Source organism: Maylandia zebra, linkage group LG3 (assembly GCF_041146795.1).
Source record: "Maylandia zebra isolate NMK-2024a linkage group LG3, Mzebra_GT3a, whole genome shotgun sequence".
Classification (NCBI taxonomy): Eukaryota; Metazoa; Chordata; class Actinopteri; order Cichliformes; family Cichlidae; genus Maylandia; species Maylandia zebra.
Genome location: NC_135169.1, coordinates 32,347,006 through 32,360,180, shown reverse-complemented (window position 1 = coordinate 32,360,180; position 13,175 = coordinate 32,347,006). Strand labels below are relative to the sequence as shown.

At 40.6% G+C, this 13,175-nt stretch overlaps 1 protein-coding gene across 1 annotated transcript in view; it reads right to left on the bottom strand.

Annotated features, from left to right (window-relative positions):
• The window catches only part of LOC106676251 (protein mono-ADP-ribosyltransferase PARP14), a 32,832-nt gene extending 20,116 nt beyond the window's left edge, over positions 1-12,716 (bottom strand). The window contains exons 1-10 of the mRNA XM_014412500.2: positions 12,509-12,716; positions 12,294-12,418; positions 9,245-9,838; positions 8,660-8,884; positions 8,455-8,509; positions 8,146-8,292; positions 1,747-1,809; positions 1,490-1,666; positions 1,233-1,409; positions 517-1,107 (exon numbers count right to left, since the gene is read on the bottom strand). Of these exons, the coding sequence (XP_014267986.2) occupies positions 517-1,107; positions 1,233-1,409; positions 1,490-1,666; positions 1,747-1,809; positions 8,146-8,292; positions 8,455-8,509; positions 8,660-8,884; positions 9,245-9,460 (1,651 nt within the window). The 5' untranslated portion in view covers positions 9,461-9,838; positions 12,294-12,418; positions 12,509-12,716. The remainder of the gene's footprint in view (positions 1-516; positions 1,108-1,232; positions 1,410-1,489; positions 1,667-1,746; positions 1,810-8,145; positions 8,293-8,454; positions 8,510-8,659; positions 8,885-9,244; positions 9,839-12,293; positions 12,419-12,508) is intronic.
• Positions 12,717-13,175: the final 459 nt, after the last annotated feature.

The window sequence follows — 13,175 nt, the reverse complement described above, 5'->3', positions numbered from 1 at the left end:
CTTAACATTTCTTAACATTTACTCTACCTCCCATTCTTACTTACCCTGCCCTCCCTCTCACCCACTCCCTCATACATCATTCATACACGTAGGGTCTTAATGGAGGGTTGTGGCTTGCATATGTCACAGTGGGTGGAGCCATCTTTCTGCACCCTGTTTCACACACCCTACTAGGTGCACACGGGTCACATTTTTTGTATCACCTCTCTTTGCCAGGTACTGGGTGATTTTTGGATGGCTGGATGCCCAGGACCCTGATCTATGGCTTGAACCAGGGAAGCCAGGCTCTAGCGGGGTCGTCTGTACACTTTGAAGTTTTGTGTTCCAGGTGTTGTATGATTGTTTTTCTTACAGGTGCGGCAGGTTGCGATACATTTTGCATTTCTATTTGTACTCTGTTCTTTCATTACATCTTGTACACCTTAATATTTGTTTCTTTTGGTTTTGTATTACTCTCAAGCATCAAACACCAATATCAGTCAGGCTCATTTTGTAACATCACTGAGATCTTCTCACCTGAGAGATTCTCAAGTCGTTTCAGATTTGTCGTCTGTCTGCTCAGTTGTTGTGTGGCCATCATTGTCTGTAGATTAATCTCCCATATGAGTCCCTGTGCGTCTTTTATTCCTTCTGTTAATTTGTTGTTTTCCAGTTGGTGATTGGCTGTTCTGGGAAGGCGTTCCCAGTTACCGTTATGTGCCAGGATGCACCAAACCACTCGGAGGTACAAATCCTCCTCCTTCCTGACTCTCACCTCTCTAGCAAGGGCCATGAACTGAAAATGATTCATTTTCTGCATCACTCGGGTGACCCGATCTATTAGCCCACTCACTGTTAGGGTGCCAGATTGATCAGTTTGCATGAATAAACCCTCGGCCTCCACCAGTTCCTTAAGCTCCATCATGTCATCCTGGCTGAGGAGTTCCAGTTGCTCCTTGGAGTACTGCGTCTGATATTGATGCTTCAGCTTTTCCATGGCAGAGTCAACATGTTTTTTGGAAAGACCCAAGATAGACTGCTGACTTGTAGACCTGATTCGGAGTCTGCTGAGGCATGCACTCACAGAAGGAGGAGGCTGTTGTTGCTGTTGTTGTTCTTGAAATAACACTGAAAGGTGGATGAAACAAATAAGCAAGTATTTTCAGTAAAATAATAATTTAATCCCATTTTATTTTAAAAGTCAATACACTAAATAACCACACAAGATGGCAGTTTGTGAATATTTCTGTCACCTCTGTTGATGACAGCTGGGGAATACATCTGCATCGCTTCCTTTTTGAAAGCCGAGAAGACATCAATCTTAATCAGGACGAGGCGGATGTTGGTGAGGCTGTTCATTGATGATGTAGAAGACTTGATCCCTCGAAGAATGGCTCCTGCCACAATAGCAGGATTCAACCCTCCAGCTCCTGTTAAAACACCACTTGCATTTAGGTGTGTGTGTTTAAAAACAAACAGAATAAATAGAAATGCTAAACAAGATACTTACCAGCACACATGGCAGGAATTGCCACTGAACTGTAATTATACGATTCACAATAGTAAATAATATCACATACAAGTTGTTCAATGAGGACTTCATCCTGTTTTCCATGCATGTGAAAAATAGCTTTACAGGGGAAGTTTCCAGGCTGGGTCACATAAATGTCTCCTCGATTTACTTTTGCTACACAGAAAGTGGGAGAGGAATGATTAGTGAGAGGCAGATAAGATGAGAATTTAAGTAACTGCTTTTCTTTTTCTCACCTGCTTTTAGCTCGGCTTCCACCTCTGGTCCAGCTCTAGTTAAGATGTCTTTGCATACTCCATCTATAGAAGATGAGAAATCATAAAAATATACATTAAAGCATAGCTGGACTGGCCATCGGGCATTTTTCGGTAACGGTATAAACACTGAAAAGTGGTGGGTTGACCAGATGCTGGGAGATGTGTAAAAATAACTCAGTTGTTTGGTGGTGGCTATGGCGGAGCTGCCACAGATTCAGTAACATTAGCAAGTGGTGGAGGCCAGCAGGTGCAACACGCTGGCAGGTGGATGACGGAAAGGCAGGAGGAGCAGAGACCCGAGGCGCGAAGGAATAAATGATGTCACGACCATAACTAGACTGGCCATCGGGCATACCGGGCATTTGCTCGGTGGCCCGATGACAGTGTAAACAATGAAAGGTGGTGGATTGGCCAGATGCTGGCTGGTGTGTAAAAATAACTCAGTTGTTTGGTGGTGGCATTGTGGAGCTTCCACAGATTCAGTAACATTAACAAGTGGTGGAGGCCAGATGAGGGAGAGGGGAGGCAGGAGGAGGAGAGACCCAAGGCGGCCGCTGGTCCGAGTGTCAGGTGAACTGAACTTCAGGTAAGAAGTTATGACCTTCAGTCTATCTGGGTCAGATATAAACCAAGTTTAGGTGGAGTTTATTTTCGTTATGCTGACTTTTTACAGTCAGTTACAATAACTCGTACTGTGTACTAGCTAGCATGACGGAGTTTATATACAGCTGGGCGGGTGCTATGACGTTAATGATGTTGAACTTGTTTTATCTTATTTTATTTATAAGGTTAGTTATTAGAGTTTCCAACCGTCCCCTAAAAAATGGAATCGTCTGGTATTCAGAGAAGCTGAAGAAGAAGAGCTGCCTCTTCTTTTCTACTATTTCTACTTCAATCATGAAACTGATCAATGATCAGCTGATCGGCTTTTCTCTCGTTTGTTTATCGCCCACTTCGCGCCAGAAAGAGGAAACCGACAGATGTCGCGCTAAACAACAGCAGCACTTTTAAGCTTGATCAGCTGTGGTTAGAATTTATTTAATATTACTTTCTAGTATCAGCTGATGTTTGCTGGAGCCACAGCTGTAAAAGCTGCTGGTCATGATGTCGGTTTGGTTATGTGGTGAGAGGGAAACATGAAGATGAAACCAGGAGATGTCCTTACTGAATCATCAGAGCTGAACAGGTGATGGAGAAACAGGTTTTCCTTTTAGGTGACATGAATGAGTTGAAGGGAAGTTATGAACTGTTTCTGAGAAATAACACCAGGATCCTTTTCTATGTAGCTGACACCTGGTAACTGTGCAGGGGCGGGTCTAGCAAAGTTTTGCCAGGGGGGCAGGTAGGGCATTAACAGGGAAAGGGGGGCACAAAGAAATACTTTTCTTTCTTATTCTCATTTGAAATATTTAGCTTTTAACAAATAATTATCTGAATCTTACAACAAACGTTTTCATCTGATGTAAACTGTATAGAAATCCATTATTGTACATACTAATTTTTTTTAAGGTCCTATCATAATTTCTTCAGAAGTAGCTAAGTACTGTATATGATGCCAGTATTTTCCCACATTTTCTAGATACTGTACCAGTACTGTGTCTAAAATGCCATCAAAAAGTCAATTAAGTTTTATTCTTTCTCACCAGTCTTTCTCCTTTCACTTTTTAAAGGTTAGAAAAAATATTTTGCCCTGCCATGGTGTTTTTGATGTGGCAAATGAATGGTTTATGAAAATATATCTAAATCTGTCATTAGTAATCAGTAATGATCATGTCTCACCTCTAGTCTTCTCTGTCTTAATTTCAGGTTTTCACCATGTGTTGTAGATAGTTCAGGAGGTTAACTCGACCAAGCAGTCTACTTTTGGGTACTGTTTAGAATACCAGATTAGGGAGGATGGTGTAGGTTTAAGTTTATTAGACTGATACATATATACCAACAAGACAGTGTACATCACTGTGACAACAGTATGTTTTCATTCAAAGGCTTTATGGTTTTTCCTATAATACCTGGTGGGCCGGTCTCTAGTCAAAATTCCCGGGCTGATTGTTTGTCCCAGTCCAGCCCTGCATTAAAGGACTTACAATCTGTCAGTGACGGCAATTTTGTGAAGCTACATGCTAATCTTGTGCTACTTTTAGCATGCAAACACGGCTAATCAGCACCAGAACTGAGTTATTCTGAATCATATACAGTCAGGTCCATATACAGCGGCTTGCAAAAGTATTCGACCCCCTTGAACTTTTCCACATTTTGTCACATTACAGCCACAAACATGAATCAACTGCAATCAACTCTACTGCAACCGTCGTCAGTTCCTGCTTGTTCTTGGGGCATTTTCCCTTCTTCAGCGTTTTGTCTTCAGCAAGTGAAATGCATTCTCAATCGGATTCCGGTCAGGTGATTGACTTGGTCATTGCAAAACAGTCCACTTCTTTCCCTTCAAAAACTCTTTGGTTGCTTTTGCAGTATGCTTTGGGTCATTGTCCACCTGCACTGTAAAGCGCCGCCCAATGAGTTCTGAAGCATTTGGCTTAATATGAGCAGATAATATTGCCTGAAACACTTCAGAATTCATCGTGCTGCTTTTGTCAGCAGTCACATCATCAATAAACAAGAGAGCCAGTTCCACTGGCAGCTATACATGCCCACGCCATGACACTTCCACCACTAGGGATGGGTATCGAAAACCGGTTCTTGTTGAGAACTGGTTCCCACTGTTTCAATTCCTTGGAATCGTTTGCCATTTTTGCAAACGATTCCCTTATCGATTCCAGTCGCCCCGAATGACGTCACCACGTTGCGGAGCGTCATTTACCTGGCAGGAAACACGGCGCCTAAGCGGCTCAAACGCTCAAAAGTTTGATTATACTTTATGAGAACCGATGACAACAGGGCAACTTGCAAAGTAGATATTTCATTTAAGGGAGGAAACACTACGAATATGCAAAAGCATTTGCTCACAAAACACGCGATGACACGCGTTTTTAATTCCGCTCCGGACTCGTGACTCTCAACCCAGCAGCAGCGCTAACGTTTGCACGTCCTCTCCCGTTAATGCGGCAGGTAAATAATCAACTAACAGTGCATATTATGTTAGCGCAATCTGCCTTATTCCAAAACCTGCCATTACTGTACATGTAGGTGACCATGATGAGAGAGACAGACAGAGTCTGGCTCAGATGCTGGCAGTTCTCGCTGCAGTCTACCGGTAGCGTCTCCTTTCAGGCCAGGATAGACTAATGTCACCGAGCAGTGTCTAAGTTTGTGGTCAAAGGCTTGCACCCATTTGCCACAGCAGATGCCCCCGATTTTTGGTAAGTGAATGTGTTTAATTGTAGGCAGGGACATTACTGGATATTCTTGTGTAATTGCCACAGAACAATTTATGTTATACTTTGTTATTGCTACAGAAGAATGTTGCAGCTTTAAGGCAGGGATGACTCCTGGAGTTGCTTTCTCACTGCATATGCTTTATTTCACAATCAGATCGATTCGATAACAAAAACATACAGCAGCTCCTCTCCTACTCCTAGCCCTTCGCTGCGGTGGAAAAAAGAACGACTTCAATCCCCTTCAAGGAACATACGTACAAAATAGTTTTCCTGATACACCAATGGGGCGTTCAATGCCATCTTGTAAATATGAGTACTCTGGCAGAGTAACAGTTCAAATGAAAAATACACCAGAACAAACAAGCAAACAAAAAAAGAAGTGTGGGGTACCTTTGAACCAATGAACAAAGTATAACAATTTATACTTTTTAACATAACCCGACCCCGTCAATATGTGATATGTCTCACAAGAATATTTATTTTATTATTTTACATTTACAATTTTTTTTTCCTGGGGACCCTGTGACACCCCATTGAAGAGCCGTAGGCTGGATCTCTCAAGATCTCACTGTTGGGTTTGTAAGGCCATGTTACTCCTAAATTTCTATCTTGTTCAAAGAGAAGATATAAAACAAAGTTCTAAGCTAATCGACCTGTGTGTTCTCCTTTTTTTAAAAAAAAAAAAAAAGAATCGATAAGAGAATCGATAAAGAATCGAATCGTTAAACAGAATCGAAAATGGAATCGGAATCGTTAAAATCTTATCAATACCCATCCCTATCCACCACCATGCTTCACTGATGAGGTGGTATGCTTAGGATCATGCGCAGTTCCTTTCCGTCTCCATACTCTTCTCTTCCCATCTCTCTGGTACAAGTTGATCTTGGTCTTGTCTGTCCATAGGATGTTGTTCCAGAACTGTGAAGGCTTTTTTAGATGTCATTTGGCACCTTAACCATTATCTGGCCTTCCTGTTTTGGGGGCTCACCAATGGTTTACATCTTGTGGTGAACCCTCTGTATTCACACTGGTGGAGTCTTCTCTTGATTGTTGACTTTGACACACATACACCTACTTTCTGGAGAGTGTTCTTGATCTGGCCAACTGTTGTGAAGGGTGTTTTCTTCACCAGGGAAAGGATTCTTTGGTCATCCACCACAGTTGTTTTCCGTGGTCTTCCGGGTCTTTTGGTGTTGCCCAGCGCACCGGCATGTTCCTTCTTTTTGAGAATGTTCCAAACAGTTGTTTTGGCCACGCCTAATGTTTTTGCTATCTATCTGATGGGTTTGTTTTGTTTGTTTCAGCCCAATGATGGGTTGCTTCACCAATAGTGACAGCTCTTTGGATCTCATCTTGACAGTTGACAGCAACAGATTCCAAATGTAAATAGCACACGTGAAATGAACTCTGGACCTGTTATCTGCTCATTGTAATTGGGATAATGAGGGAATAACATACACCTGGCCACGGAACAGCTGAGAAGTCAATTGTCCCATTACACTGGTCCCTTAACAAGTGGGAGGCACATATGCAAACTGTTGTAATTCCTACACCGTTCACCTGATTTGGATGTAACTACCCTGAAATAAAAGTTGACAGTCTGCAGTCAAAGCACATCTTATCCCTTTCATTTGAAATCCATTGTGGTGGTGTATAGAGTCAAAAATGTTAGAATAGTGTTGATGTCCCAATATTTATGGACCTGACTGTACATACATACCTATTGCCATCTATTTTGTTAGCAACATGTAAACCTTTGCTTCTGTAAAGTTTAGGGCAAGTTGCACAGCTGATTAACAAATACTTTTCTATTTGTTAGCATATAATAAAAGTCACAAATGCCAGTCTTATTGTAACATCAAAAGAAAAGCTGGGTCTCCAAAAAGTCTAAGATAATCTTATTAAAATGAAGGTCTGATGCCTATTGGTTAAATACTGATATATTTAATAAATGTATTTAATTTCAAGGACAAATTTGGATCATCTCTGTAAATAACAACAATAATTGGACAATGCATGCCACAGTTTTATTTTAAGTTCCATTTTGTGTCTCGGTTGGACATAGAGATTCTACCCATTTGATTTCTTAGTCCTGCTTCCTGCTTAGAATGACTCATCAACCCTATTTCTCGTAATCAATCCAAATGCATTTATGGGAAATGGTACTCAAAGGTAAGTCAAAGGCTAATCCCTGCCAAACCTGCTTGGCTGGAAATGAAACATGTCTGACACCACAGGCCATAAACCAGTTCACCTCTGTTCCCTGCCAGACTGTCACTGACATCTTATATTTGTTACAGTTTGATAATCTGAGTCCTGATTGCTTTCCATCACTTACGCCTAAGAGTTTTGCATTTTGTCATCCACTAAGCCTGTTCCTGCTGAATGTGTCTAATATGCACTATATTTCACTATGAGAAACTATAACCATGATCAGTACTAGATCCAAAAATCAAGAAATTATCTAGTTTTGCAGCTCCAGATGCATTAGAAATTCCATCCATCCATCCATCCATTCACTTCCGCTTATCCTTTTCAGGGTCACGGGGGGCGCTGGAGCCTATCCCAGCTGTCATAGGGCGAGAGGCGGGGTACACCCTGGACAGGTCGCCAGTCTGTCGCAAGGCTAACACACAGGGACAAACAACCATTCGCACTCACATTCATTTGCACATTCACACCTAGTGACAATTTGGGTTATCCAATTAACCTATCCCCACAAGCATTAGAAATTAGTGGCATAATTACTTATGTTGTTGGACCTTGACTCTCTATTCTTAGTCTTGCTTTTCATAAGTATATGATGAGGTTTTAGCTAATATAAGTGACCTGCTGATAATACTAGATGACAACTTGGATCTTCAAGGATTATATTCATATGGGCATTCCCATTTCTGTGCAGATATTCATGAACAGCTGTTTGTCTCTGCTATCCGCAGAGAGCTATTCCACTATTGTGGCTAAAAATAACCTTACAGTTACAATATGATCCTCCTGCTCACTCCACCTTCCTGCCTTTGTGTGCATCCTCACTTTTACCTACCAAGGTTAGAACTTTTGAAGTTGGTTGTGTTCACCACAGCATCTGTAGTCTCATTAATGATGTCACCAAATATCACATGTAATTTAACCCCACTCCCCACTGTGATGATGATGTCATCTAGGTCGCTGGTGAAGGACCTGAAGATTGCTGAGAGGAAAAAGACCACACATTAGATTTTGTCTGATATTTAATCTGATTCCTGAGGGTCCTAATGAAGATGGTAAAATATGACACTAGCTGAATGCTTTTTATCTGCTCACTATGCATTAGTGTCACATACTGAAGACAGTCTGAGTAGTGCAAGTTTACCTTGGCCTCCCTGGTTCATATTTAAGCTGAGCTGTCTGTAGACATCGTGGTAGCACTGTAGATAAAAACACAGAATAACACGATAAAGAATTGATGCATGGTCAGAACAGCCCTGTTTTTGTTTTTAAAAGTGCTTTATAAATTAAGTGATATAGTGTGATATGCATGTTACATATCAGATCAGGACATATCGATTGACACTGACCGCCTCAGAATCAGGGTAACCAGGTTTAATGACAATGTGGATGTTTGTAAGAGATCCAGAGGATGCAGATAATCCAAACTGGTGAATGACGTCAGTCAACACTTGAATAGCTTCTCTCAGCGGGTATTGTAAAACAATTCCTGGCCCAATGATTGGAATGGCCACTGAACCCAAATTCAGCTGTACACAAAGCTCCAGACACTTCTGCAGACCGTTACCAAGAGCCTGCAAATCAAAAGTTATATATTTTTAACTATGTTTTCAAACTGTTGGATTGCACACTGCAACTAACAGAGCACACATGGAAAACTATGAGGCTCCACAAAAAAGTTGTATAAATCTTTCCTTGCATTGATCTAGTTTGAGCATTAATGCTTTTGCTTTGCAGTTAAATATTTTATTATCTTTTCTTTTGTCTGTGCTTCTACTTTTGCACACACAAACTTATATATCTGTTTTTTCCAGTTAATCCTTTCAAATATGCACCACTTTAAAGTGGATTTTTGTGGTTTTCTGAGGGTAAATTAAATATGAATTATGTTTTTTTCCATCACCAGAAGTGTTAATGAAAGTCCTTAATTTTACCTGAACACTCTTTCCTCTTACTCCGTCCCAAGGCAAGCACTCAATGAAGAAAATCTTGGAGCAGCCCAGAGATGGAGGTGCATCAACCATCTGAACATCACCAGGGGCGAGGGCACAACTGGCTAAGACTGAATCAAACTTTAACTTTAATACATTCCCAGCTTTGGCCAACAAGCTTTTGCCAATATTTGTAGAAGTCAGCTGTTTGTTGAGCATGGGGACCACCAGAACATTTGCCTGCAGAATTAATATTGAATAACATGAATGTTAATATTTTATTTTGGGATTATGGGAAATAGAATTGAATGGAAATAATCAAACCTGTTCATTTTCTAAACTGCTGAGTTTGATCTTCAGGTTTGTTCTATTAATTGCAGAGTTTCCAACTGTGCTGTACATGCTGCTGCTGTAGATTAGAGATTAGATTAGATTAGATTAGTGGTGTATTGCTGAGTCTGCTGGTGTTTTGTGGTCTTTGCACATTTGGGGTGGCTGCAGTTTGCTTCTCTCGGATAATGACGTGACAGGAACCCTCTATCAGCTCTTTAGTCACTTTACCCTCTTCCTGGAAGTACTGCTGAGCCCCTGGTCCATCTAGATAAGATAAGATAAGATAACCTTTATTAGTCCCACACGTGGGAAATTTGTTTTGTCACAGCAGGAAGTGGACAGTGCAAAAGTTATGAGGCAAAAATTAGAATACAATAAGAATAAATACAGTACACAACTGTACAGAATAGAATAAAATACTATATACAGTAGAATACAATAAAATAAATATACAATAAGATAAAAATAGAATACAAATACAAATACTATATACAACTGAGTAAAATACAACGATGACAGAAAGGATTATTGCACTTAGTATTATTGCATATGTATGGATGTGTGTGCTTGATCAGTCAAAGTGTCTACTATAACACTGTCTAGAGTTGATGTTAGGGCCTCCTTGGCCTCCTGAACATGACATCGAGGACCAGACACAAACACACAAGGATTTGGAAAATGTGAGGGTTGTAAGGTCACCTTGGTCTGCTTCATGCCAATCAAGTCTAGGATTTTATTAAAACAGTCGACCATTTCAGGATGAAGCAGATTGATGTTTTCTTGAGTTGAAACTTGATTCATCTGGAAATCATGAAGAACTTCATTGAGCTTGGCCATGTCTTCAGTTGGACTTTGGTCGTTCCAGTTCGCCTGGCATGTAGCTGATGTCCACTCTGAACTCTCTTCATGTCCAAGTAACTTACAGAACATTTATAAAGCTCAGGTGTTCAAAACTACTTTGGCCAGTGTACATTTTACAAGTTGCATATAAGTATATATAGGGTTATATGAGGTAAAACAGCAAGTGGCACTTACATATCTAGTTCTCTACAGTTATATTTGTAATTTTATTGTGTTGCCCCTTTGACAAATAAGCAAACTGAATTAGTTAGTATCCTAAGTTAGTCAGTATCCTATGGGCGATCGTGGCTCAAGAGTTGGGAGTTCGCCTTGTAATCTTAAGGTTGCCGGTTTGAGCCCCGGCTTGGACAGTCTCGGTCATTGTGTCCTTGGGTAAGACACTTCACCCGTTGCCTCCTGGTGGTGGTCAGAGGGCCCGGTGGCGCCAGTGTCCGGCAGCCTTGCCTCTGTCAGTGCGCCCCAGGGTGGCTGTAGCTACAATGTAGCCTGCCATCACCGGTGTGTGAATGACTGGAAGTGTAAAGTGCTTTGAGGTCCTTAGGGACTAGTAAAGTGCTATACAAATACAGACCATTTACCATCTAAAGCAGAATTCAATGACTGGTAAATTATTTAAAACACAATGTTCAGGTTTTTAAAAATTTGTGTGATCAAACCACACAGACACACACTCTCTGGCCACTATATTAGGTATAGCTGCTCAAGCGCTCATTTATACACATGGATAATCAGCCAGTCACACGCCACTAGACATGGTCAGGATGACTTTCTGAAGTTCAAACTGAGCATCAGAATGAGGAAGAAATTTGGGCTGTTTTGAATATTTCAGATATATTTCTCCTGGGATTTTCCCACACAACCATCTCCAGGGATTACAGAGAACGGACTGAAAAAGAGAAAATATCCAATTCTCTGCATGTCATCTTAATGTGCTTTAAACTGATAGGAAGGGAACAGTAATTCAAATAACATTACAACATTACAATCAAAAAGTACAGTGAAGATTTAAAGCAGCACTTTCGTCTGGTACTAGCAAGGTGACCAGTGAGAGTGTTATCATTTGACTTGTTATCACCTGTGTTTTAAAAAACATTATCTTCGATGATGTGGACGTGGAGTAACACATGTGATATGATTTACTTGCTTTTCTACAAAGTATCTGCATGCTGTGCCATCCACATGACGAGTTTTTCAGGGAAGGCCTTTCTTATTTAAACAACATTAAACTTCACTCTGTATTTTCAACAACTCAAGTCAAGTGGCTTTAGTGTCATTTCAACCATGTGCAGTGGTCAGTACACAGTGAAGCAAGACAATCTTCCTTCAAGACCACGGTGCAACATATAACAGACAATCAACACAGCACTACATAAAGTGTACTTGTACAATAATTGCAAAAAACAAAAATAAATAAATAAACAGTGAGACAGAGTGAAAGAGGCCCAAGAACTGTCAACCAAAAGAGGGCACAGCAAACGTGGAACAAACATTTACCTCCAGAACTAAAGTGGTTGGTGTTTCCATTTCCCAAATGTTGTAAGAAGAGGAAGTAATACAACACTGACATTCTTCTAAAACAACAAACATATTCTCTAAACTTGTCCCTGATATCAAATTTAATGATTTTTTTTTTTTTTTTTTTAAAAGAGAGCGTTTTACTATTTAAAATGTATTCTTTGCAGTACTTGCAATGTCTTTCAAATATTTTAAAATCATCTGTTTCTGTCAATATTGTCCTCAGCTGTCCGACTTTTCCTGGAGGTTAACTAATTCCTCTTAAACTGGTTTGGCCACATTATTCTGGCGCTCAGTTTTTACTGTAACCAAAAGTCATGTTTGAAAGAGCAGTAAACTGTACCAGTGATTGGCTTGTCGATGGCTGGTCAGAGATCTGTGGTGAACGTGTCCGGCTCACGGTCAGCCGCACTTCTCCACTCGGAAGAGTGATGGTGTGAAACTTCCTCTGCAAAACTCTGTCTTGATCTGGAAAACATCCATAAACAGAGTCACTGAAACAGCCTGAATTTAAACACAAATCTGAAAACATATTTTACAAATAACTGACTGTCCTACCTTCTTTTTCCTTGAAACAGATTTTATAAACGCTTCCTCCGAGTTTTTCAAGATTTCCGCAGTCGCCACCCCCGGAGTCTCGCCTTTTCTGAAAGAATCTCCTCACCTTCTCCTTTTCTCCGTCTGTGAAGTCAATGTCTTAAAAAAAAGTGGATATGGATATTCATCCATTTTATCTGCAATTCTATACTAACATGAGAACTTTCAATCCGTCTTTCTATCCGTCTAATCCGTCTTTGTGCCACTCTTTGAGTGCATTTTTACTTTTACTTTTAAAGTATTGCCTTCTCATGTTTACACGGCCACACCCAGTAATGGAAAGCATTTAATCAACATTTAATTGTCAGGAGATGTTCTTGGCTCACCTGCTGTGCAGGTACTTTACAAGGTGTTTCAGTTGTCAGAGTTTAACTCTAAATTATATTTATGTCTCAATATGGTTTTGAGAAATGCATTTCACTGGTAATTATGCTGAGAGCAAATTAGAGTTTGGACTTTGGATTGTATAGTTCATCTGATGTGATAGAAACTTTTCAAGAAATCTGAAACAACAAAAAATATATTTCACAAGAACCCGACCATTCATCCATCTGCATGGGAGCTGGAGCCAATCCTAGCCATATGGCCAGAGGCAGGAAGACCCTGAGCAGGTCACCAGCCTGAGGCC